This window comes from Mustelus asterias, chromosome 12 (assembly GCF_964213995.1).
Source record: "Mustelus asterias chromosome 12, sMusAst1.hap1.1, whole genome shotgun sequence".
Taxonomy (NCBI): domain Eukaryota; kingdom Metazoa; phylum Chordata; class Chondrichthyes; order Carcharhiniformes; family Triakidae; genus Mustelus; species Mustelus asterias.
In genome coordinates, this window is record NC_135812.1 from 60,269,997 (window position 1) to 60,297,332 (window position 27,336).

The 27,336-nt window shown below is 45.7% G+C and overlaps 1 protein-coding gene across 5 annotated transcripts in view; it reads right to left on the minus strand.

Annotated features, from left to right (window-relative positions):
• The window catches only part of caskin2b (CASK interacting protein 2b), a 255,010-nt gene that overhangs the window by 96,982 nt on the left and 130,692 nt on the right, over positions 1–27,336 (minus strand). For all 5 annotated transcript variants that reach the window (XM_078225315.1, XM_078225314.1, XM_078225317.1 and 2 more), the window contains one exon: positions 18,254–18,305. In XM_078225315.1, the coding sequence (XP_078081441.1) occupies positions 18,254–18,305 (52 nt within the window). The remainder of the gene's footprint in view (positions 1–18,253; positions 18,306–27,336) is intronic.

Below are 27,336 nucleotides of genomic sequence, written 5' to 3' on the forward strand. Positions count from 1 at the left end.
AACTCAGCAAATCATATCATAGAATCATAGAATCCCTACAGTGCAGAAGGAGGCCAGTCAGCGCATCAAGTCTGCACTGACTGCAATCCCACCCAGGCCCTATTCCCATAACCCCACATATTTACCCTGTTAATCCCCTGACACTAAGGGGCAATTTAGCATGGCCAATCTACCTAACCCGCACATCTTTGGACTGTGGGAGGAAACCAGAGCACCTGGAGGAAACCCACGCAGACACGGGGAGAATGTGCAAACTCCACACAGACAGTGACCTGAGGCTGGAATTGAACCCGGGTCCCTGGCACTGTGAGGCAGCGGTGCTAACCACTGTGCCACCACCCCAACGTCTGGCAGCATCTATTAGGAGGGAAACAGTTAACATTTTGAGTCCTTAGGCTCTTTGTCAGAACTGAAGGGAGGGAGAATGTGTTTGAGCTATGTGAGATTGCAACAAAAAGTTGCAACTTTAAGAACAAAAGACAGGGGCTGGTGTGGGGGCAGGAGGGGGTTTGCATTGAGGCAAGACATGTAGGGGACATTTTTACAAAAAGAGGTTTAAGATGGATGTGAATGGTCACAGTTTATAGTTGCTGAACTCAACATTGAGTCCTGAGGGCTGTAACATGCCCAATGAGCCAGGCTTCAGTAGAGCATCGCAGCAGGCCAAGGACAGGCATGTGGGCATCAGAGCACGGTGCTGAGTTAAAATGATAGTAACAGCCGGAGGTCAGGGTCATGCTTGTGGACTGAGTGTTCCACAAAGCGGCCACCCAGTCTGCATCTACTCTCCCCAATCCTTCTGCCCATTATCACGTTGCTGTTTGTGTGCAACTTACCGGCCTCGATTCCAACATTTCAACAACAAATACACTTCAAAAGTACGGCTGCTTGCTTTAGAATGTCCTGAGGTTGTTTCAAAGTCTTTCTTGATCTTTCTTTCTTTCCAAGTTAGGTAAATGAATAATTAAACAGTGAAGTTAAACAGCATCTCTCAATCTCCAAGAGCTCAACAATGACAAATTTACCATTGTTTTTACTTGTTCAAGGGATGTGAGTGCCACTGGCTGGGCCTAAGTGCCCTTGAACTGACTGGTTTGCTGGGCTATTTCAGAGGGTAGTTAAGAGTTAACCAGATTGCTGTGGGTCTGGAGTCACATGTAGGCCAGACCGGGTAGGAATGGCAGATTGCCTTCTCTACAAGGTATAATCCAATCATGTGGGTTTTTATGACACTTGAAAATAGTTTTATGTTCACCTTTCCTGAGACTAGCTTTCAATTCCAGATTTTATTCATTAAATTTAAATTCACTCGCTGCCAAGGTGAGACCTGACCCTACTCTCCCCCAGAGGATTAGCCTGGGCCTCTCAATTATTAGTGCAGCGACATTACCACTTTGTCCCCAAAGACACTGGTCACCCAGATGGATTTTTACAACAATTGATGCTGGTTTTATGGTCATTATTACAAGGCTAGCTTTCAATTCTGGAAATATTAACTGCCATGGTGGGATTTGAATCCATGTCCTTGGATTATTCACGCAGTTACATTTCCACAACGGCTCTGTCTCCACATCTGTAGCACGTTACCTCAATGGGTGGATGTCACACCAGCATGCATGCACACACACATACAGGCACGCACGCACAAAAACATACATGCAAGCATGCGCGCGCACACGCATGCACACACGCACGCACGCATACACACAAACAAAAAACAAGATTTGACATTTGATCCCCGGTCTTTGTTGAGCTAAATGACGTAATGCTAGTCCAGTACTGAAGACCCAACAGTTGGTTACAAAGAGCTCCTTCTCATTAGTGCACCTTTCCCACCATAATGTCAGGACAGTGAGGCCAATTTGCAAGTTGGCGTTTGAATGGAATCCCTTTCACTGAACTTGCCAATAAGAAAATGACCCGTTCGATTGATTTTTAGGGACTCTACAGGTGGAAACCTGCTGAATAAAATATTTTCATCCTTTCCGATTCTCAAACTTGGTGAGCTCTGCAACAGATTAACAAGATTTCAGAGATTGTGGTCAATTTCTGCCACTAATTCTGTTTCCTTTCTTTAACACTTCATTAAATTCTTTGTGTGGACGTTGGCACCAAGAAGGAGAGTTCCAGGCCGTCACTCACAGGGCTTGGTCCCTCCCTCCCTGTCTCTTCGCCTTTGATACTTTCATCCCTGCGCTGGAGCTCAGAGACTGAGTCTGGAGCTGCGATGAGATGGATAAATGCCGCCCATTGTTCTGACAGGGGCTTCTCACAGCCTCAGCTCTGTCCTCAAAGGTTCAACTGTCAGCCAGAGGGCTGGGAACTAAACTGATACAGGAGCCCTTGAATACACACTCCTTCCGTCAAAGAAAAGCAGAGAGAAAAGGGAAACAGATAGAGAGAGAGGGAGTTGGAACATTTCCCATTACCTCATCACCGACAGAGCCTTCAGCGCTGTAGAAAAAGTGAGAGAGGGGGAAGGAGAAAGGAAATGTAAAAGAAAGCGAAAGAATGATAGAAAGTAACAAAGCAACAGAGTACTCGGAAATGAGAAAGAAAGGGAGAGAAAAAGAAGGGAGAGAAAAAGAGAGGGAGAGAAGTAGAGAGAGAAAGTTAGAAATAAAGACAAAGGAAAACAGAAGAACTTGCTTGCTATCTCATCTTTCATGACCTCGGTTTGTTCTAAAGCCAAGTAATTACTTTTTGACATGACATCACTGTTGCAATACACAAAATGTGGCAAACAATTTGTGCACAACAAGGTCAGACAAACATTAACATCATCGTGTGACGGATAAACATTAGCCAAGGACACCAGGGGAGAACTCTCCCAAATTTAGAGAAATTTTCTGTTCACCTGTGAGAGCAGGCGGAGCCTCCATCAAAGTCACATCCAGAAGGTGCAGCACCTCCTCAGCACAACACTGCAGTGTCAGCCTGAACTGTCAACTCAAGTCTCTGGAGTAGGACTTGAACCACAACCAGTTGGCACACAAGACAAACTGCAAATCCCTGAACCAAAGCAGACACTTCCAAAACCAACTGCTTGACATAAGATGCAACACAGAGTCTCCTGTATGCGCAGTGCCTGTCTGCAGCTCCATTATGGTGCAGGTCTCTACCGATAACCTTTTTTTTTATTCCTTCGTGGGACGTGGGATCGCTGGCTGGCCAGCATTTATTGCCCATCCCTAGTTTCCCTGGGAGGAGAGTTGAGAGTTAACCACATTGCTGTGGCTCTGGAGTCACATGTAGGCCAGACCGGGTAAGGATGGCAGATGTCCTTCCCTAAAGGAAACAAGATATTTTTTTCCGACAATCGACAATGGTTTCATGGTCATCAGTAGAATTGTAATTCTGGATTTTAAAAATTGAATTCAAATTCCACCCGTGGCGGGATTCGAACCCGGGTCCCCAGAACATTAGCTGAGTTTCTGGATTAATAGTCTAGTGATAATACCACTAGGCCATCACCTCCCTCTTAGCCCAGCTTCAGCACGACTGGGATCATCCTCGCGAGACGATGTGGCCAGGACAATTGAGAGCCAACCACAAAGCCTACGCACCTCTGTAAGTGACACTTACAGAGAAAGAAATCACGGCACACCTGGTTGCCCTTTTCATTACCATCCCACTGCCTCACACCCCCATCCCACTCCACTCTGGCAGGAACTGATGGAGCATCAACCTCAGACACTGAGGAGGGAGGAGATCATAAAAGCCAAACCCACAGCATTCAAACCCCATTATTTATTTGTTGCTGTTGGCACTGAGGAAACAACCCATAATATGAATGGAGCAGAGTGCACTTGTTCGGTTGCTTGACGCCTTCTGCCAATGATGTCCTTAGCAATCTAATTGATAGCAACGGTAGTCCAGTGGTTAACAGGATTGGATACTCAGAGCTCCCAAGTTTAACTGATTAATTGGAGTTCACTGAACTGGATGGGCCCCAAATCTTCAGCAACTTTGTATTTGCAGTAGTGCCAGTGGGCAGTGTCCTGGCATGGCCCTCTCTCTCTCTGAGTGAAGCACTCAACTGAGCTAATCTGGTGGGATCTGTTCATCAGGTGCATATCATGGGAGTCCTCACAATTCATGTCGATTTCAGTGGATTATGTACCAGTTGGAGGGGGGGGGGGGGGGGGGGGTGTTGGGATTATCAGGCATAGAGGCCTGATAATAGGATTTTAATTTATTCCAATGGGGATCACGACGTTCACCATTATGTCACTGGTGGGAGGCGGGGACAATCGCAAGAGGAAATCCTGCTGACATGAAATGCGATTTGCAGATAGTATACACGGCTGCCACTCTGTGTCGGTGATGGAGGGAGTTCATGGGGTTCCAATCAAGCGGCTGCTTTGTCCTGGATGGTGTCAAGCTTCCCGAGTGTTGTTGGAGCTGCACTCATACAGGCAAGTGAAGAGTATTCCAACACACTCTTGAATTGTGCCTTGTGGATGGTGAACAGGGTTTGGGGAGTCAGGAGGTGAGTTACTTGCCGCAGGATTCCCAGCCTCTGACCTGCTCTGGTAGCCACAGTATTGAGATGGCTAGTCCAGTTCCGTTTCTGGTCATGGTAACCCCCAGGATGTTAATGGTGAGGGATTCAGTTGTATATCAGACCATTGTGTGTCAATGGTGATGGTTAGATCCTCTCTTATTGGAGATGGTCATTGCCTGGCACTTGTCTAGCACAAATGTTACTTGCCACTTGTCAGCCCAAGCCTGGATATTGACCAGGTCTTGCTGCATTTGGACATGGACTGTTTCAGTATCTGAGAAGCTGTGAATGATACTAAACATTGTGCAATCATCAGAGATCGTCCCCACGTCTGATTTTATGGATCTCAAACAATGATGAGACAGAGTACAGGAATGAGATAGAAAATCTGATGAACTGGTGTGACGGCAATAATCTCTCCCTCAATGTCAACAAAATGAAGGAGATTGTCAACGAAGCATGGTGGAGGACCTGCCCCACATCAACGGGGATGAAGTAGAAAAGGTCGAGAGTTTCAAGTTTTTCGGTGTCCAAATCACCAACAACCTGTCCTGGTCCCCCCATGCCGACAATATAGTTAAGAAAGCCCAGCAATGTCTCTACTTTCTCAGCAGACTATGGAAATTTGGCATGTCCGCTAGAACTCTCACCAACTTCTACAGATGCACCATAGAAAGCATTCTTTTCAGTTGTATCACAGCTTGGTATGGCTCCTGCTCTGACCAAGACAGCAAGAAACTACAAAGGGTCGTGAATGAAGTCCAGTCCATTACTCAAACCAGCCTCCCATCCATTGACTCTGTCTACACTTCCCACTGCCTCGGCAAAGCAGCCAGCATAATCAAGGATCCCAGGCACCCCAGATGTACTCTCTTCCACCTTCTTCCATTGGGTAAAAGATACAAAAGTCTGAGAACATGTACCAGCCGACTCAAAAACAGCTTCTTCCCTGCTGCCATCAGACTCTTGAATGGACCAACCTTGCATTAAGCTGATCTTTCTTTGCACCGTAGCTATGACTGTAACACTACATTCTGCACTCTCTCCTTTTCTTAGAACGTAGAACATAGAACATAGAAAAAATACAGCACAAACAGGCCCTTCGGCCCACATGTTGTGCCGGTCATGTCCCTACCTACCTAGGCTTATATATAGGCTTACCTATAACCCTCAATCCTATTAAGTCCCATGTACTCATCCAGAAGTCTCTTAAAAGACCCTATCGAGTTTGCCTCCACCACCACTGACGGCAGATTCCACTCACCTACCATCCTCTGAGTGAAAAACTTACCCCTGACATCTCCTCTGTACCTACTCCCCAGCACCTTAAACCTGTGTCCTCTCGTAGCAGCCATTTCAGCCCTGGGAAAAAGCCTCCGAGAATCCACCCGATCTATACCTCTCAACATCTTGTACACCTCTATCAGGTCACCTCTCATCCTTCGTCTCTCCAAGGAGAAAAGACCGAGCTCCCTCAACCTATCCTCATAACGCATGCCAACCAATCCAGGCAACATCCTTGTAAATCTCCTCTGCACCCTTTCAATCGTTTCCACATCCCTCCTGCAATGAGGCAACCAGATCCAAGTGGGATCTGACGAGGGTCATTATCATTATCTCCCAACTCCTAAACGCAATCCCTCGATTGATGAAGGCCAGCACACCATACGCCTTCTTAACCACCTCCTCTACCTGCGAGGCCGATTTAAGAGTCCTATGGACCCGGACCCCAAGGTCCTTCTGATCCTCTACACTGCTAAGAGTCTTACCCTTGATATTATACTCCTTCATCCCATTTGACCTGCCAAAATGGACCACGGCACATTTATCCGGGTTGAAGTCCATCTGCCTCTTCTCCGCCCAGTCTTGCATCGTATCTATGTCACGCTGCAGCTTCTGACATCCCCCCAAACTATCCACAACACCACCAACCTTCGTGTTGTCGGCAAACTTACCAACCCATCCCTCCATTCCTCATCCAGGTCATTTATGAAAATGACAAACATCAAGGGTCCCAGAACAGATCCCTGGGGCACTCCACTGGTGACCGACCTCCATTCAGAAAAAGACCCATCTACAACTACTCTCTGCCTTCTGCAGGCAAGCCAGTTCTGGATCCACAAGGCAACAGTCCCTTGGATCCCATGCCCTCTCACTTTTTCGAGAAGTCTTGCATGGGGGACCTTATTGAACGTCTTGCTGAAGTCCATGTAAACCACATCTACCGCTTTTCCTTCGTCAATGTGTTTAGTCACATTTTCAAAGAAGTCCACCAGGCTCGTAAGGCACGATTTGCCTTTGACAAAGCCGTGCTGACTACTTTTGAGCATACTAAACTTCTCTAAATGTTCATAAATCCTGTCCCTCAGGATCTTCTCCATCGACTTACCAACCACTGAGGTTAGACTCACCGGTCGGTAATTTCCTGGGCTATCCCTATTCCCTTTCTTGAATATAGGAATCACCTCCGCAACCCTCCAATCCCCCAGAACCTCTCCCGTCTCCATCGACGCGCAAAGATCATCGCCAGAGGCTCTGCAATCTCTTCCCTCACCTCCCACAGTACCCTGGGGTACATCCCATCCGGTCCCAGCGACTTATCTATCTTGATGCTATTCAAAATTTCCAACACATCCTCTTTCTTAATGTCCACATACTCAATCTTTTCAGTCCGCCGCAATCCTGTAGTACAACCACCCAGGTCTTTTTCCACTGTGAATACTGAGGTAAAGTATTCATTAAGCACCTCTGCTATTTCTTCTGGTTCTGTACAGACTTTCTCACCTTCACATTTTATAGGTCCTATTCCTTCACATCTCATCCTTTTACTCTTCACATATTTATAGAATGCCTTAGGGTTCTTCTTAATCTTACCTGCTAAGGCCTTCTCGTGACCGCTTCTGGCTCTCCTAATTTCTTTCTTAAGTCCCTTCCTACAAACCGTATACTCATCTAGATCCCTATCATCGCCTAGCTCTCTGAATCTTTTGTACGCTTTCCTTTTCTTTTTGACTAGGTTCAGCGCAGCTTTCGTGCACCACGGTTCCCGTAACCTACCAACACCTCTCTGTCTCATCGGAACATTGTCATGCAGAACTCCAGAGAAACATTCCTTGAAAATCTGCCACCTTACTTCGGTACTTTTCCTCAAGAATGCCTCCTTCCAATTTATGTCTCTAATCTCCTGCCTGATGGCATCATATTTCCCCTTACTCCAGATAAACACTTTCCTAGCTTGCCTGATCCCATCTCTTTCCAATGCTAGCGTAAAGGAGATAGAGTTATGATCACTGTCCCCAAGATGCTCCCCCACTGAGAGGTCCGATACCTGTCCAGGCTCATTGGCCAGTACCAGATCGAGTACAGCCTCTCCTCTTGTGGGCTTATCCACATGCTGTGTCAGGAAACCCTCCTGAACATACCTAACAAACTCCTCCCCATCCAAAACCCTTACCCTAGGGATATTCTAATCGATGTTTGGGAAATTAAAGTCTCCCATCACGACAACCCTGTTATTACTACATCTCTCCAGGATCTGTTTCCCTTTTCTTCTCTCTGTACGGTATGCTTTGTCTGTATAGCGCACAAGAAACAATCCTTTTCACTGTACACCAACACACGTGACAATAATAAATCAAATCAAATCAAATTACGATGGAAGGAAGGTCATTGATGAAGCAGCTGACAATGGTTAGGCATAGGACACTACCCTGAGGAACTCCTGCAGTAATGTCCTGGAGCCGAGATAATTGACGTCCAACAACCACAACCATCTTCATTTGTGCCAAGTATGACTCCAACCAGCGGACGGTTTTCCCCCTGATTCCCACTGAGATCAATTTTGCTGGGGCTCCTTGAAGCCACACTCCATGAAATGTGGTCTTGATGTCAAGGACAGTTACTCTCCCTCAACTCTGGAGTGCAACACTTTTGAGGTAAAACACTCATTCATGCAGCTTCAGTCAACCAATTAAAATATAGGATATATTGGCACTGGAGCGGATGCAGAGGAGATTCACTAGGTCAATTCCAGAGTTGAGAGGGTTGGCTTATGAGAAGAGACTTGAGTAGATTGGGGCTATATTTATTGGAATTCTGAAGAATGAGGGTGGACCTTATAGAAGCATATAAGATTATGAAGGGAATAGATAAGGTAGAAGCAGGGAGATTGTTTCCACTGGTGGGTGAAATTAGAACTAGGGGGCATAGCCTCAAAATAAGGGGGAGCAGATTTAGGACTGAGGTGAGGAAGAACTTCTTCACACAAAGGGTTGTGAATCTGTGGAATTCCCTGCCCAGTGAAGCAGTTGAGGCTACCTCATTGAATGTTTTTAAGGCAAGGATAGATAAATCTTTGAACAGTAAAGGAATTAAGGGTTATGGTGAGCGGGCGGGTAAGTGGAGCTGAGTCCATGAAAAGGTCAGCCATGATCTTATTGAATGGCGGAGCAGTCTCGAGGGGCCAGATGGCCTACTCCTGCTCCTAGTTCTTATGTTCTTATGTTAATAGCCTGTATTTATATTCCTTCCTTAAAGTAGTGAAAAGGTTCCAAGGGATTTCACAGGAGTATCGCCAGACAAAACGTGACAGAGGAATATAAGGAGATATTGGAACAACTGACTAAAACCTCAGTCAAATGGGTAGATTGTAGGGGGAGGGGGGGGTGGGCTGAAAGGTTAAGAACAGAAATTCCGTGAGCCATGACCACAAGTGGGATTGCATAAACTGAATGGAGGTGCATCTTCTGAAACTGCTCGCTACATTGTCACTGAGGCTCAGGCAGCATCCGGCCCTGCCCCATCCCCTCCCTGGTCTATCTCTTTCTGGGCTGTGGCCAATTCATTGACTCTTTAAACCCATCCCCATCATGAACGCACAGCGACGCCTCCGCTGCTGAACTGCAGCCTGTCTGAGCCAAACCTTGTCAGCCCGGCACTGTGAAATAACCTGGGCTCGAAACTCAGCCCCCATCTGCAGATAGTCAACCTGCTCTTCCACTGCTTCCTCACCACGCTCTGTGTGCTGCTGTAGCTCTGAGGGAGTAACGAACTGGCAAGTACATAAAATAGTAACATTTTTAAGGTATGTTAATTTTTATATTGAGATCCTGTAACAAGTCCTCAGAGGTAGACATCCCTTCACCAAAATCCCTTTATTTACAAGTCTGACAACAGCACACCGAGTGTTTTCAGTTAACAGTCTACACTCGGAGTTCCAGAGGAACTGACACGCCTGGTTAAGTATAAAGCAAGACTCCCTGATTGGCCTATCAATAAGACTCTTAATCAAGTTGTTCATATTCTATTTGAGACCCACGTCAATTGCCTGATTAAAGTCGTTACAGATCCATGTCGACCGATGATACATGAACTTTAATGATTATATACTGAATGCTTTATTGCTGATTTGTACTTCTGTCCTCTGCGACCATACACAGGCCAATACTGCACTTTCTGACAGTGATTAGCGATGGGAACACTGACTCTATCCCACCCTCCCTTTGGTTCAGGGTCTGAGGAACCACATCCACTGAGGTGAACATACTCGCAGTGTTTTGTGTGTTCAAAGCAAGAGAATTTGCACCCCACCCGGTGAGAGCGATATCAGTAAAGTGGAGTTTATTTAGCTCTCTCATGCTCACTTGAAATATCGCACTTCCCCAGCATCACCCTGACAGCTGTCTGAAGGATAATTTCACCACACTGTAAAAACACACAGCCCCCAGGCCCCATTCAACCGCACGTTAAGATATTGACTTGAATAAAGGAACTCCATTATGTTGCTGCCTGGGTTTGAGCTGTTCAGTGTAAACTACTTCAAATTCCAATCTACAAGTCACAACCTGACCATGTCCTGAACCATTTGTCTTAGCTGATATCTAAAGTCCGATAGACATTTAGAAAAAAACAGCCTAAAACACCCCCCTCCCCCAACTACAAATTGTCCTGGAATCAGGGAACACAGGAGGCCGTTCGGCCCATTGTGCCTGTCCCATTCCCAACTCTCCCAACGCCCACACTTCCCCCAATACCGATTCCATTTTTATTGTTTTTAATGTTTCTTTTTAAAGACTATTACAGATTCCTCCACCGCCATTGCTTCTGTTTAGGCAGTCCCTGTCCTAACAACCCACTGCATATAAAAATAATTACCATCTCAAACTTCTCCCACCGTTCTTTTTGGTGGCGAGCTTAAATGTCCGGCCTTGAGTTGATGACTCACCAGCCGACAAAAGTTGTCTATCTCCACTTACTGAAGTCCCTCAAAATTTTGTACAAGCACATTAGCCTCTCCTTAACCTTCTCTGATCTTCCTCAGTCTGAGGCATCGCGCCCATGCTGTCAGTAGAATTGCCTGCAGTAGACTGACAATATCCAGTGGCATGGTAGCATTGTCACTGGACTAGTAATCCACAAGATCCAGAGCAAGATCTGGGGACCTGGGTTCAAATCCCACCACAGCAGATGGTGAAATTTGAATTTAATAAATACCTGGAATTAAAAGTCTAACAATGACCATGAAATCTCTGTCGATTGTTAGAAAAACCTAATGCCCTCATGACCTGCTGTCCTTACCTGGTCTAGTCTACATGTGACTCCAGAGCTGCAGCAATGTGGCTAACTCTGAAATGGCCTAGCAAGCCACTTAGTTCAAGGGCAATTAGGGATGGGTAATAAATGCTGGCTTTGCCAACGACGCTCATATCCCATGAATGAATTTTTAAAAAATATTTCTTTGCTTCACAGCCAATTAAGTATTTTTTTTGAAATAGAGTCACTGTTGCAATCTGGGGAAACATGGTAGCCAGTGTGTGCAGCAAAAGATCCCACAACAAGGATATAAATGACCAAGTAACCTGTTTTACTGATGTTGATTATGGGATAAATATTGGCAAGCATCTGGAGAAGAAATTACCTCGCTCACCTTTGAAAAGTGTCATGTGATCTTCCATGTGCACCTAAGAAGATGAATGAGGACTCCAGTCTTATCCAAAAGACAACACCTCTGACAGTGCAGCACTCCCTCACTGGAGTGCCCACCTGGATTGTGCGTTCTAGTCTTGTCAATACACTACTAATTCCAGTGTGTGGCCATTAACTTTGATAAGAGAATTGCAAGTTAAACATGTGACATTTATTGTACCAGAAATGGAAACAGCTTGAATACTTTGGTTGCCTCATGCTCCTGATCTACAGGCACCCGGTGTGGAGAGGGGAATGCAGGAGGACCTCATCATGAACCTGCTCCTGGGCCTGCCTAAACGCACCATCAACAGGTCTAGGCAGCAGGTGATCATGGGGTTGCTTCGACCTGACTGTTTGCCTCTCTAACTGTGGCTACATTCACGGCTGGGTGTTCCTGAAGAGGAAGCATGCAGTGTCCACAGGCATCATCGAGGTCTTCCATGCCCGTTGGGTACCACAGGGACTGGGATTGACCCCCTTAATCGTGTTTTGATTTGACATTTTAAGTTTCAATTATGATTTGTTTTTGTTTAGGGTAGTTCCTCTTTAAGGTTCCCCTTTAACATTGTCCCTCAGTTTGTTTAATTTAGTCTAATTAGTTATTCAACAGAAGAGTTGGTCTTTGGTCTCGGTGTTTTTGTAGGTTAGTAGCTTACGATAAAGCAGCTTGAACCTAAAGACCAGCCTGCTATCATTCATCCACCACAGACACTTATTGTGAGTAATTGGACTCGGAACCACAACCTGGTGAATCAGAGGCAGGAATGCTGCAACTGAGTCACAGCTATAAGGCAAGTGTATGCTGGGAATGGAATGGTCATGGCAGAGGTGTATGCTGGGAATGGTCAAGCTAGAGGTGTATGCTGGGAATGATCAAGCCAGAGATGTATGCCGGGAATGGTCAAGCCGCGTGTATGCTGGGAATGGGCAAGGCAGAGGTGTATGCTGGGAATGGTCAAGCTAGAGGTGTATGCTGGGAATGGAATGATCAAGCCAGAGGTGTATGCCGGGAATGGTCAAGCCAGAGGTGTATGCCGGGAATGGTCAAGCCACGTGTATGCTGGGAATGGGCAAGGCAGAGGTGTATGCTGGGAATGGTCAAGGCAGAGGTGTATGCTGGGAATGGGCAAGGCAGAGGTGTATGCTGGGAATGGTCAAGGCAGAGGTGTATGCGGGGAATGGTCAAGGCAGAGGTGTATGCTGGGAATGGTCAAGGCAGAGGTGTATGCGGGGTGGTAGTTATCAATTACTATGCAGAATCCTGCAGTCATTCATGAACTGTTGACACGTGTGACCTCTGTCAATGGTTACAGGAGCTGAATTATTACAGTCAAGTGTGGACTCTGGCAGGAGAAAGAGGGCAGCTTAGGCAGGCTTTACTGTACAATTGCATTGATAGCCTTTCCCTGCCAGAACATGGCGACATGGCATCAGTGCCCACTGACACACAAGGAGTTCAACTGCCCCCAAGTATAAAATTGCTGGGATTTCTAACTCATGACAGCAGATTTGTTATTAATTCAGTGATCGCGCAGGAATAAACTCGAGATTCTGCTTAAACGCTGTCAATTGACCCGCGTGTGGACTGTGTGTTTTGATAAAAATATTTTCAAATCTGACTCATCCTCACAGATAGGCAACGCTGCCTCATTGCCTCGACAACATCTATAAACAACCGTCTCACGCAATGTCAAGCTGTCTATCAAAAGAAGGAACTTAAAAAAATATATATATACTTACATAACTTCCAAATATAGATGACATCTAAAAGACTTTATAGCCCATTAACTACTGTTTGTTGTGTTGACAGATCTGGTTGGAAACAGGGACAGCTACTTTTCCAATTTCCGGGCCCCTTATAAACCCTGTTCTCCCGGTGTGACGCTACTGTGCCTTCAAGATATGTATTTTAATCGTGTTCTCTGCAGTTTTAAGCAGGCCTGGTTTTTTTGTTATTGGCACAGTGATGTCTGTAGTGGCATCTTTTATTGTTGCTGAATATAATGGGCCTTTTGTTTATTTTTAATCTGGGCCTAATGCAGTGTCTTGGAGTTTTATGACCTTTTTAGGAATTGTTGATTTGCTACTGATTGGCAGGTCGGGTGGTACCTTTGGAAAGTTTTTTTTGTCTCTCACAGGAGAAATCTGCTTTCAGTTGGGCAGAAGTTGTTAGGCCTACAGACTGAAAACAGTGTTTGTGTCTCTCCCTGGTATTGGAAATTCGGCTCTTGGTGGCTGGCTAGCTAGAAGCAAGTGGTGTCTCTGTCTCTCGAAGTGTGCTGTACGTTCCAGGGGAGGAAAGCCTCAGCATTTCAATTCCACATCCAAAGGATTAATTCACAGCAAGTGCTGCAAAGCTGCAAGATCCAGCATCACGTTAACATACTTACTTTCTGTGCTAAGCCGAGAATGGGGTATATGTTTGCAGGGGTGTTTGTGTTGGAAGAGCATTCTTAACTGTTAAGGTTTACACAATGTTATAGCTGTGTTTTTGTAATTGGTAAAAGTTATTGCTAATATTCTTACTATGTGTTAACTGTATTCTTAAATAAACTTTGATAAAAACTGTATGAATTATACATGGAGTGAAATTCTTATGCTTACCTGTGCCAAATTCAAAGTGCAAAACTTATGGTCTAGGCTAACTTCATAAAACACCTTGGAGTTTCTGACCTGCATTATAACACCCTGTAACCCTCCCCCTCAATCGTGCATGATATGTTTTCCCCTTTTAAGATTCACCAATCACAGAAATGATATTGCTTAAAAATATCATCATTCAATATATATGCAATTGTGAACCATTCAGTCCTTGTCCTCTCGTCTCTTAAAAGTTGTATCACACAGAGACACCTGAGGGGTCCAACACTTCTCACTGACAGTGGAGATCGATGTTGTTCAATCATTACATTTCGTTGGTCAGGAGTTATTTGATCTTTCCACCCTCTGATATTACTGATAAAATAGAATTAATTACACCCCTTGTATGATAAGGGATGTAATTAATTCTATTAAGAGCAGTAATAATATAATGCAGTGCTGGTTTGTGTGTGCCCTATAGGTGGTCCCACAGTGACTATTAAACAAACCAGTGATACAGATTTTGCTCTAATAGCATTGGTTCAATATCGCTAATTTGACAGGAAACGATCCCATTAGTTATTTCTAACACTGTGCAGACAATAACACTGGTTGTGGTGACTGCCTCAGCCCTCACCAACACACTCTGCACAGTAAATTCGTATTTGGGGAAAGATTCAGTCTTTGCAACCCAGATAAACTGCACAAGATCTTTTCCATTCTGTAGAAGTAGAAGACTTTCTTCTGCCTGGGTGCATGATATTCAATATAAATATTTCATACAAGGGGCGTAATTCATTCTATTTTATCAGTAATATCATAGGGTAGAAAGATCAAATGACTCCAGAGCAATAAAGTGGAATGATTGAACAACATAGGGCTTCACGGTCAGTGAGAAGCATTAGAGCCCTTTGGTGTCTCTGTGTGATACAACATTTCAGAGTCCAGAGGACAAGGACTGAATGGTTCACAGTTGTCTCTGTATTTTCTTGATCAGCAAGTCTGAAGACTCTACTGATTGTCGCTTCTCAGTACAATAAATTTTCAATATCTGCCTTGCAACAAAACTTTTATCACGATATTTCAATACCTTAAAAATCTAAGAGAAACTAAGGTAGAGTGGAATAAAAGGACAAGAACTTGATAGGAAAGACTCTTGAGAAGCATGTTCAGTGTGGAACAGGTTACTGATTCACTATGAGCCCATTAGACACTCCTGTCCTGTCCTGGCAATCTCACCCCACAAAGCCCGCTCACAGTAAACTTCCAATGGCAACAAAATAAACCAAACTCCAGCCATGGTGCTATCCCCTGTTCACAGGATAATTATGCAGGACAAAGGCCAGCTAGCCCAACTCATCATAGCCATCCAAATAATATGAATATATCTATTAGGGGCACGAGTAAGTCATTTGCCCCTTGAGCCTGCTCTGTCATTTGAGAAAATTGAATTGTAGTCACTGGTATCCTGTAGGCAAAGTACTTACTTGGTTGTAAAGTGAATTGAGATATTGTGCCATTATGAAATGTGCTGTATAGATGTAGGTTTCGTGTTTCTTTCATTACACCTACATGCAATAAGTAGAATGACTGCAGCAATGGTGAAATTGAAGGCTTAATGCTGATTCTCCAAGGATAATTAATCACAGAGCAATCAACTAATATTAGGAAATGACCACAAAGAAATCATTATATGTACAAAACAGTTCAACTCTGTAGCTAATACAACCACACCATTCTGACATCTCTGGCACCAACCCAGAATATACCATAAATGGTACCTGCTCCTTTTTATGTTAATGACACTATTCCCAGGATTTGTCAATCAGAAAGGTACCAGCAGCTCAGGAAAAATATGGATTGAATTGTTCTGAATTTTTCCAGAGAATGATGCATGGCACAAAAACTCAACACAGCCTTAACTCAAGAATCGGGTTCTTTCCCTTTCCCCCAGAAGCTGTCATACAAATTGTGTTATAGACTGGGAATGTATATAGTACTCTAGGTGAATCCAGGATAGAATAGAGATTAGTCAAATCTTTCTTTAAGCAATCTCTTAGTGACAAATAGTGATTTAATTCCCAGACTTTGCAAAAGTAACACAGTGGGTGCTAGTGAGTCAACATCCTGTTGTACATCACTCCCGATTTTTATTTTCTTGTGTTTATTTTGATGAGACTCAAGATTCTCAAGACTCTGGTACATCAACACAGCATGTCAACATAATTGGGTGTAATGAATAATGACAATTTAGACTGATTTCAATGCTGGTTTAGATTCAGAAGAGAATTTGGAGAATTATACAGTATTTAATTTTGTGGTACAAGAGATAAAACTGACTCTCCCCATCCTCACCCCCATCCCACCTTCAACTCCAAACCCCCACCTCAAACACCACCTCCTCCCAACTCCCCCCCTCCCCCCCAAACCCCATCACCTCACCCTCACATGCTCCACCCATTCATCCCATCTCTCACCGTGGGCCCCGACAGCCTCCCTGCTCCATCCCTGCATCCCCCGAGCCTCGCCACCATCCCACCCCCTGACAACCACCAGCACCCTACCCCCCCCCACACCAAACAAACAAACTCACTGCACCCTCTCACCCCACCACACCCCCAATGAACCCCACACAGACCACTGCAGCATCCCCCTCAAACCAGATGGCTTTCTATGACAATCAACAATAATTTCATGGTCACCTCAATGGTGATTTCATGGTCATCCTCAAATGATTACAGGGATTTACCATTTTTCAAGCAGTTATTCATTGAATCATACAATCCCTACTGTGCAGAAGGAGGCCATTTAGCCCATTGAGTCTGCTGCCCCGACAACAATCCCACCCAGGCCCGATCTCCATAACCGTGCCAACCCCCCCTGACACTAACGGTCAATTTAGCATGGCCAATCAACTTAACCCACACATCTTTGGAGTGTGGGAGGAAACCGGAGCACCCGGAGGAAACCCACGCAGACACAGGGAGAACGTGCAAAGTACACACAGACAGTGACCCAAGGCTGGAAGTGAACCCGGGTCCCTGGCGCTGTGAGGTAGCAGTGCTAACCATTCTGCCACTGTTTTTTTAATTCATTCATGGGACATGGGCATTGCTGGCTGGTCAGCATTTATTGCCCATCCCTCGTTGCCCGAGGGCAGTTGAGAGTCAACCACATTGCAGTGGCTCTGGAATCACATGTAGGCCAGACTGGGTAAGGATGGCAGATTTCCTTCCCTAAAGGACATTAGTGAACAAGATGGGTTTTTCCGACAATCGGCAATGGTTTCATGGTCATCAGTAGATTCTTAATTCCAGATTTTTTTTTATTGAATTCAAATCCCATCAGCTGCCTTGGTGAGATTCGAATCCGGGTCCCCAGAACATTAGCTGAGTTTCTGAATTAAGTCTAGCGATAATACCACTAGGCCAGCGCCTCCCCTTATGCCACCCATGTTGGCCTTCGTGCAAGACGATTGGAGTACAAGCAAAAGGAAGTCTTGTTACAATTCTACAGAGCTTTAGTGAGACCACACTAAAGCTCTGTAGAAGTATTGTGCACAGATTATGTCTCCATATTAATGGAAGAATATAAGTACACGGGAGGTGGTGCAGCAAAGGTTCAGCAGATTGAGATGAGAGGGTTGTCTTATGATGTTGGAATTTTTGTGTTTGAGATCGATATTTCTTGTTGGGTTGGGTTGGGGGCATTCAGAGAAATGATGAGCAAATTTAGTTGAGATGCAGATCAGCCACGATCGAACTGAATAGGAACAGACACTCGAGGGGCTGAATGGCCTACCTGCGACCCGAATGTTCCTATTTTTGATCATTTCTTTGTCTTGAACACTGGAGTTATGACTATTTCAAAGTTAGAGCCAACCTGAGATTGATTAGAGATTGAATTTAATTTTAATTATCTAATTTAATTGAGAAGTGTGTAACCTAAGGCCATGCTCCTATTCTAACAGCTTGTTCTGTTTTCATGGAAGTGGAATCAGGCAGGCTGCTATCATCACCTCGTTGGATGTAAACCAATACTGGGGAAACAGTCTGACAAGCTTTCTCTGAGTAAAGGTGATAAGCAGCATGCGCTGTTTGAAGCGATTGGAACAGTTGCCTGCAGCATTCTCTTAACCCACAACACAGGTTGATTGATGGCACCGAGAGGTGACAGGGTTGATGTAAACAGGATACTCACCCATCTGAATCCTGATAATTCACGTTCAGCCTCTTTGTGGAGCCCAGGAGCTCTGTAATTAGAGAAAGGGAAAGTTGAGTGAGATCGGAGAACACGGGTTGCCAGCGAGAGTGACACAGAGAAACTCCGTTAGAGAGAAACACATGAGCGCTGTTTGAGAGAACGAGAGACACAGCCACTCTATGTTACAGAATGAGGACACTAATTCCATTCGAGTGAATGATGCACAGTGACACAGCAGCACACAACAGGCAGGATCTCTAACCCACATCACAAAATCAGCACAAACATTTTGACTTGCTGCTTATAGATTTCCATTCGAATCAATAAGAACAGAGTCAGCAGTATAGGCAGAGACTGATACTCAGCCCAATACTAGCGTTGGCACCAGACTGATAATGTTGATTGTTACTTTCAGCAAAAATCTTCCTGTTCTTATTTGGTCACCTCACATTCACCTGGAGTGATACGGAATGGGAGCCTGGTGACACCCTAACAAATTTAATCCACTTGCCTGGATGAGAACAACCCTCAAGAAGCTCGACACCACCCAGGGCAAAGCAACTCATTTGCTTGGCACCTCTTCCATAAACATTCACTCTCTCTACCGATGCACAGTGACACATGTGTACCATCTACAAGATGCACTGCAAAAACTCAGCAAGGTTCCTTAGGCAGCACCTGCCAAACCTATACTCTCCACCATCTAGAAGGACAAGGGCAGCAGATACCTGTGAACACTACCACCTGGAAGTCCCCCTCCCAAGCCACAGAAATTTCTGACTTGGAAATATAAATACTTGGGCAGCACGGTGGCACAGTGGTTAGCACTGCTGCCTCACAGCGCCGGGGACCCGAGTTCAATTCCAGCCTTGGGTCACTGTCTGTGTGGAGTTTGCACGTTCTCCCCGTGCCTGCGTGTGCTTCCTCCGGGTGCTCTGGTTTCCTCCCACAGTCCAAAGGGTTAGGTTGATTAGCCATGTTAAGTTGCCCCTTAGTGTCAGGGTATCAGGGGAAAAATGTGGTTGCAGGGATAGGGCCTGGGTGGGATTGCTGTCGGTGCAGACTCGACGGGCCGAATGGTCTCCTACACTGTAGGGATTCTATGATTCTATATCACTGGTCTTTTCAGTGTCGCTGAGTCAAAATCTTGGAATTCCCTCCCTAACAGCACTTACATCTGCAGGGACTGCAGCAGTTCAAGAAGGAAGCTCACCACCACCTTCTCAAAGACAACATAGCCAGCGATGCAAACATCCCATGAGAGAATAATTTTTGAAAAGTTTTACCCAGTGCTGCTAGCAAGCTCAAAAACTAGTCGACAGTTTGGAGGGATAGAATCGGGAATCTGGATCTCCACTGCTGGCGTATTGAGCAGAATGGAGTTGAAAAACAGGGAGGGTATGTCAATCTTGTACTGAACCCTGGCCAGACCACTGTTGGGGAATTGTACACAGTTCTGGTCTCCATATTATGAAAAGTATATTGATGTCGTGGAGAAGGTGTGAGAAAGATCTTCTCTTCTGGGGCTTTTTGTCTCTGGAATACAGGGTTACCAACCCTCCAGGACTGGCCTGGAATCTCCAGGAATTGAGGATTATCTCCAGGTCACAGCTGTGTGAAACCCTGGAGAAAAATCATCAGGACATTAAAAAAGATAGTTCAAAAAACAACATTTTCTTCAAACATAATACCAGATATAAAAATATACAAAATGGGAAAAAAAGGTTCTTTGCCTGACAGTCAGGCATCAGCCAATTGGGTGATGTGTCTTTTTGCTTTCCAATTGGTGTAGGAAGGCAGTGCATCATGAGGATAGATGTGTTGGCCGCTAAATGGCTGGACCATAGAGGGAGGTCATGTGATGAAACCACCAGGAATATATTTAATCCCAGTTGGCAACGAGAACCAGAAAGGAGGAAGCTGACAGTTGACCTGCCAGAGAGAGGTCTTTAAAATGATGAAGGGTTTAGGTGGGGTAGAGGAGATGTTTCCCACTTGCAGGAGTATTGAAAAATGGGCGGCATGATCTGAAGATAGTAATAAATCAAAGAAGAAATTTTGGAGAGAAACATGGTTAGCCAGAGAGAGGTGAGAACTTGTTTCCACATAGAAGTGACAGGCCTATAATAGTGAAGGGAAATCTGGACACGTACATGAGGCAGAAAGGAATAGAAGGTTAGTTATACTGGAGTGTTGGAAACTGTGGAGTGGAAGGAAACTCGTGTATGGAGCAGAGGGATCGGTACAGACTGTTTGTGTGCGTACTACATTCTTGCTGCTGCCCTGACTGTTACCAGCCAACTTCGCCCAGCCAAGGGATGAATTTCACTCCCTGTCAGCTGAGGTAGTTACCGTGGAGGTGCTAGCTGAGATTGTGCTTCGATTATACAGAACGATCCTGGGGAACGTCCCTCTGTAACGTTCCACTTTAATAAAACTACCAAACTGTCAAGGATTTTCATCAGGTGGGATTTAACACTCTCAATCTGAACGAAACCCTATCCATTAAAGTAACCGCAATGTTCACTCAAATCCAAAAAAGCACTGTCACTCAGCAATTGTCTAACAAGTCTCTGGGCGGGTTTTCACCGCTGGCTGTGGGTCTCTATAGAATTGGGCAGCGGAGAAAGAAAACATGCTGCTGGTGTCACACTTGATGCCTTCCTGCCTCCCATTTGCAATCCCGGCGCTTCGTGACAGGCAGGCTAACATTCTCACCTACAGAAATGATCTCCAACCAATCAATACAATTAAGGAGTTCACCTTTAAATCTTTCAATTGAGGAGCCTTTGGGAGCTGTCTAATGTAGACCAAATCAAGGGTGCGGAGGACAGAGGCAGCTATGTATTGAATGAAGATTTTCAGCTTATAAATGAGATGAAGAATCACAGTAGGGCAAGGGGAGGGAACCCCTCCCATCACGGGCAGAGTTAGCTTAAGTTGGAAGTTTATTAGTGTCACAAGTCGGCTTACATTAACACTGCAATGAAGTTACTGTGAAAATCCCCCAGTCGCCACACTCCGGCGCCTGTTCGGGTACACTGAGGGAGAATTTAGCATGGCCAATGCACCCTAAGCAGCACGTCTTTTGGACTGTGGAAGGAAACCGGAGCACCCAGAGGAAACCCACGCAGACACGGGGAGAATGCGCAGACTCCACACAGACAGTGACCCAAGCCGGGAATCGAACCCGGGTCCCCGGTGCTGTGAGGCAGCAGTGCTAACCACTGTGCCACCCTGCCACATTTTCTCTCTTTATTCTGCCCAAATGTTTTATGCCAGTATTCACGCTCCACAAAACCGGGTTCCCAGAACATTAGCTGAGTTTCTGAATTAATAGTCGAGCGGTAATACCATCGCCTATCCTCGAGCATAAACACTGGTGTAGACCAGTGGGGCCAATGACCTGTCTCTGAAGTAAATGCTGTGTAAAATGCTGGACAGGTTCATGTTGCTGTTATTGTCTTCTTCCTTTTCTGGTTTCCTCATAGAATCAGAAATTGACAGCATCAACAGAGGCCATTCAGCCCATCTTTTCTGTGCTAGCTCTTTGAAAGAACATCTGTCCCAACCTATAAAAAAATAAAGTCGCCATAGTCCCAGATGACCATAGGCTGTGACTGGTGGTGATTTAACCTCAAGCAAGGGGCAAGGTTGAGAAGGCGTGAATAACCTCTATGTGTGGGAATTGAACCCGCGCTGTTGACATCACTCTGCATCACTAACCAGCCGTCCAGCCAACTGAGCTAAACCAACCTATAGGCTCTTTATCATGAAATCTTTGTATAAAGGAAAACTCTGAACTATAGACAGAAAGGATAAAGTTTTCCCTCCCCTTGCTGCCTGTCTTCCCCTCACGCCTCTGGGAATTTCACGATTCAAGGGTGTTAACCTATTTGCCTTACCCAGTGATGAGCTAACACAGTATGGGCCAAAGGTCAAACCTGGGCCTTGCCAGCCTCTGCATCTGAACAATCCCTGGCTTCCCTCCTGTGAACCGTCAGAGAAACAAACACGTCCCTTCACTCAAACTGATGTACTTTTAAAATTACTCCCAGCAACATTCTCACACACGCTACATTTGTGAAAGAAATGCAAAGCTAGTGTTCCAATGCTTGTGGCCATCTTTGACGTAAAGGTCTTTCAGGTGAGATGTTAAACCGAGACCCTGTCTGCCTACTCAGCCAGATGTAAATGATCCCATGGGACTGGTCTGAAGAAGAGCAGGGGAGATCTCCCTTGTGCCCTGGCTAATGTTTATCCCTCAATCAACATCACAAAGGCAGATTATTGGGTCATTATCACATTGCTATTTGTGGGAGCTTGCTGTGCACAAATTGGCTGCCATGATTCCTACATTACAACACTGACTGTACTTCTGAGGTACTTCATTGGCAGTAAAACTCTTTGGAAAGTCCCGAGGATGAAAAAGCTGCTATCTATAACTGCAATTTGTTCTTCCTTTAAAACTTGTTTCTATAAGCCTCACTCACTCTACGCTCCCTCAGCAGGGTGACAGAATGACCCTCCCCAATACAGGAAATGATCTAAGCTTCCAATCCGGTGAAGGTGGAGGGATACGAGAAGAAATAGGCCCAGCCTTCAGCTTCGGTTGCCAACCTTGGTTGCAAATTTCCCTGCAGGATCACATGACTTCTAGTATGCAACCATCCAGCCTGGTCAAATAACTCCCCCAACACCCCCCGCCTCCCCCACACACACAAACACACACCAACCTGCCCAAGTCCAGTAACTTTATAATTAATAAGGGAAAATGTTCAAAGAAAATGAAAACAAAAATAATCTTTTTTAAGAACTACCTGGATGAACACTTGGCACGTCATAACATTCAGGGCTACGGGCCAAGTGCTGGTAAATGAGATTAGGTGGAAGTTCAGGTGTCTCTTACGTGTCAGTGCAGACTTGATGGGCCGAAGGGCCTCTTCTGCACCGTATGATTTTATAATTTAATTCTCACCGCCTCCACTTGCAGCAGTGTCGAGGAGGAGGAACCTTTGATTCCTGGATAACCCAGGAGGGTTGGCAACCCCACTCGGATTAAGGAGTGAGGAGGGTTGCTTGTCACTCGAGTGAGGAGGGTTGCTTGTCACTCGAGTGAGGAGGGTTGCTTGTCACTCGAGTGAGCGGTGTTGGCTAATTGTCCAACCTGCAGAGTCTGCCTAACCCCTTTGCAGGGAAGCAAGGCAAAGAGGTGAGGCCCAAGAAGTGGGAGGGGGGGGGGGGGGGGGGCAGGGGAGTTGGGACCTCAGGATATGTTACAATTGCCAATTTTGAAAGAATTCCTTTAGTGTGATGGAGGAGGCGAGTAGCTGCCCACTGGTCTAGACGCTGATGATTTAACTGGCTTTTCTGTGTTGAGTGTAAGATCAGTGTAGTGTGCACTGAGTCCATCCAGTTAATTATTACCTGTATTTTCATTAACGATAGGACAACGTTACACAGTGCAGCGCATTGACTGGGAACAAAGAGCAGCTAAATCATCCAGACCGCGTTCCTGGGTCACCACCTGTCCAATTTTAGACTTGACTTTCCAGTTTTCTAATGAACAAATTGCCTCAGAACTTTCCCAACGATCAATCAAAGGTTTGATCACCGAAATACAAGCCCAGTTTCTGCCCACCTCCTGCTCTTATTTTCCGATTCTAATTCTTTCCTGTGACCTGAGCTGGCAAGGACAACATTTATTGCCCGTCCATACTTGAGACGGTGATGGCGAACCGTCTTCATGAACATCCTGGGGGTTACCCGAAACTGAGCTGGATGAGCCATTTAAATACTGTGTCTACAAGAACAGGTCAGAGGCAGTGAGTAACTCACGTCCTGACGCTCCAAAGCCTGTCTACCATCTACAAGGCACAAGTCAGCAGTGTGATGGAATACTCCTCACTTGCCTGAATGAGTGCAGCTCCAACAACACTCAAGAAGCTTGACACTGTCCGGGACAAAGCAGTCTGCTTGATTGCTACCCCTTACACAAACATTCACTCTCTCCACTATAGACAAATAGTAACACTGCAGGAACTCACCAAGGTTCACTTGACAGCACCTTCCAAGCCCACCCCCACCTCTACCACCTAGAATGCCAAGGGCAGCAGATACCTGGATCACCACCACCTCCAGGTCCAAGACAGTCACCATCCCAACTTGGAAATATATCACATCTGCCTTCTCAAGGACAATTAGGGATGGGCAATAATTCTGACCACTCAGTGAATTCGCTGGACTTTCTCCAGTAGAAGAGAAAGTGCTGCAGTTCAAACCACAATCCCTGCCCCTCCCCTATTCTCTCCCACGTCTGTTATTAGACTTTGGATGAGAAGTTAAAGCAAAATCCCCGCCTGCTCTCTCAGGTGAGTGTAGTTCACGGTAGACAACTTGTTGCTTGAGACTGTCATTGTACTCATTTCATCTTCTTCTGAGGGCCCTCTCCCGATTTTGAGTCTGACAGAGGATCAGCGTGGGTGTCCACAGAACCGACAGTTCATACTGTCATTGCCACCTCCAGTCTTCCTCTCTGTACATCGGAGTTTGCGAGTTTGACGCAGACAATCCTCGAAACTAGCTGTACCAAGTTTCAGTGTCTATCTCCCCACTGGCTGCTGAATGTACAGGATCTCATGGCACTATTCGAACACATGCAGCAGACGTGCTCCCGGTGCCCTGCTCAGTAGTTATCCCTCCATTAACAATAGGATGGCATGGTGGCACAGTGGTTAGCACTGCTGCCTCACAGGGACCTGGGTTCGATTCCCAGCTTGGGTCACTGTCTGTGCAGAGTCTGCACGTTCTCCCCATGTCTGTGTGGGTTTCCTCCGGGTGCTCTGGTTTCCTCCCACAGTCCAAAGATGTGTGGGTTAGGTGGATTGGCCATGCTAAATTCTCCCTCAGTGTACCCAAACAGGCGCCAAAGTGTGGTGACTAGGGGATTTTCACAGTAACTTCATTGCAGTGTTAATGTAAGCCGACTTGTGACACTAATAAACAGACAAAACAGGATGTCAGACCATTATCTCATGACTGCTTGTGGGAGAGAAATGCTGGACAAGTTTCAACCTGTATCGCACTCAAAACGCTATCTTGTTTCTCTCTCCAATTGCCGGTAGATCTGCTGAGTTTTTCCAGCATTTGCTGCTTTTCTTTCAGATCTCCAGCATCTGCAGTTTTTTGCTTTGACTTTCCCGGTTTGGAAAGACTGGATAATAAGAGTTAGAGAATGTGTGAGCCATCAGCATGAAGGTGCACCATCACACTCCACTGTTGTTCTTGTCCGCCAACCTGCATTAACTCAGCTCTGGTCTTTCCTGTCCATCCCCTCTGCTGTTTGGGGTAAGAGGAAGGAGTTAACACGGTTGTATCCCGCAGCGCATTCACTGTCGGCTGATGAGAGTCAGAATGACAACAATGTCAATTCCACATTGGATCTTGCTGGGGAGGAACTAATATTCACCACGTGTATCAAGTCTTCAGCTGCTGAAACCTTCATTCATACCTCTGTTACCTCAAGACTCAACCTCTCATCTCCCATCCCCTGTAAACAATTGAGTTCTGCATTCACACTCAAACCTCTGTTCGCTTCCACAGAAGCTGCCAGACCCGCTGTGTTTGTTCAGCATTTTCTGTTTTTATTTAAAATTGTCATCTTCATTTTCAAATCCCTCCATGGCCTCACCCTTGCAAACCCATCCGCCCCAACAATTTCCTACAACCCAGCCAAGATCAGATCAGGCATGATGGCAGAGCAGGCTCGAGGGGCTAAACTGCTGACTCCTGCTCCGAGTTCTGAAGTTCTTGAGATCTCTGCGCTCCTCCAATTCTGACCTTTCACTCTTTGCCAATTTTCTTTGCTCCAATATTACCTGGTAGGGGTGAGTCAATGATCAAGCAGGGGACGAGGCTAGCCCATTGCACTGGTGGGGGGTGGGGAGGGGGGGGGGGGGAGGCGGTGGTGCTGACGCCTGGGATCGTGGTTTGGCCAAACTAGGGTAGAGTAAAGGATCAGGGCAGTCAATGAGGTTAAACCGAGACTTCACCTGACGCTATTTTTCAAAGCCATCTCTTTGGGAGGGGGTGCGATGCCTCATCCTGTCAGCTTGGATCTTGTTTGATCGAGCCCAAGATGGGATGTAATGTCTCATCTTGCCAGCTTGGATCTGGTTTGTCCCTTACGTGGGGACCATGTGGATTTAATTGGCTTTTTTGGTTAGAAATAAAGTACCGAAAGGTAACAAAAAAAATAGCGGCAACTGCCCAGGGACCCAAGCTCTGAAAATCCCTCCTAAACCCTTTCCATCTCTCTCTCCTCTCAAACACTCCTTGAAAAACCCACCACTTTAACCAAGTTTTTGAGCATCAGCTTAGTTGATAATGCTTGGTGAAATAGCCACTCTTACTCCTCAAACCTTGTCTTTAACAACCTGGAGAGCCAGCTAGGTGCATAGCCAAGTAACAATACATCACCCCACTGAAAATTAAACTGCACACACAATCCTCTTCACAATCGGCGGGCTTATCACAGGAGCCCATGGTAATCTGGACAGACTGCCCTCAATATTGGTGGATCAGTAAAAGATTAAGTTGCAGCAACTCAACACTCCCTCACTAATCACTCAGGAACATTGCTGGCTGCTTTATCAATTGCCATTGTGAAAGGCTCTCTTTGTCGATCATCAGTAACCCAGTCTGCTGCCATTCTATACTGAGGCCTACATGGTTACTAAGGCAACGAGACCTTGAAAGGTCATACCTCATTGCTGATCCAGTAAATTCATAATAGCTCATTCACTGTTTATAAGTTGATTCGCGCTGCTATAGTTATTCTCAGCTGCCAGTGGTGTTTAATAACTCTCTCGCTGGGAACTAACTGTGGCCATTTCTCATCATGACTGCCGACAGAACCGGAACCAATCGGAAACTTTTGCAGAATCTGTCAATAATCTAAAGGTCAGAATTGCTTAAGATTCAACCCTGACCTTTGTGCTTCAAATGTGGTAATGATGGGGAGTGGCTTCTGTGAGCCTGCAGGCCCTACTCCCCGTAAAGGTACAGTTGGCAACTTCAGG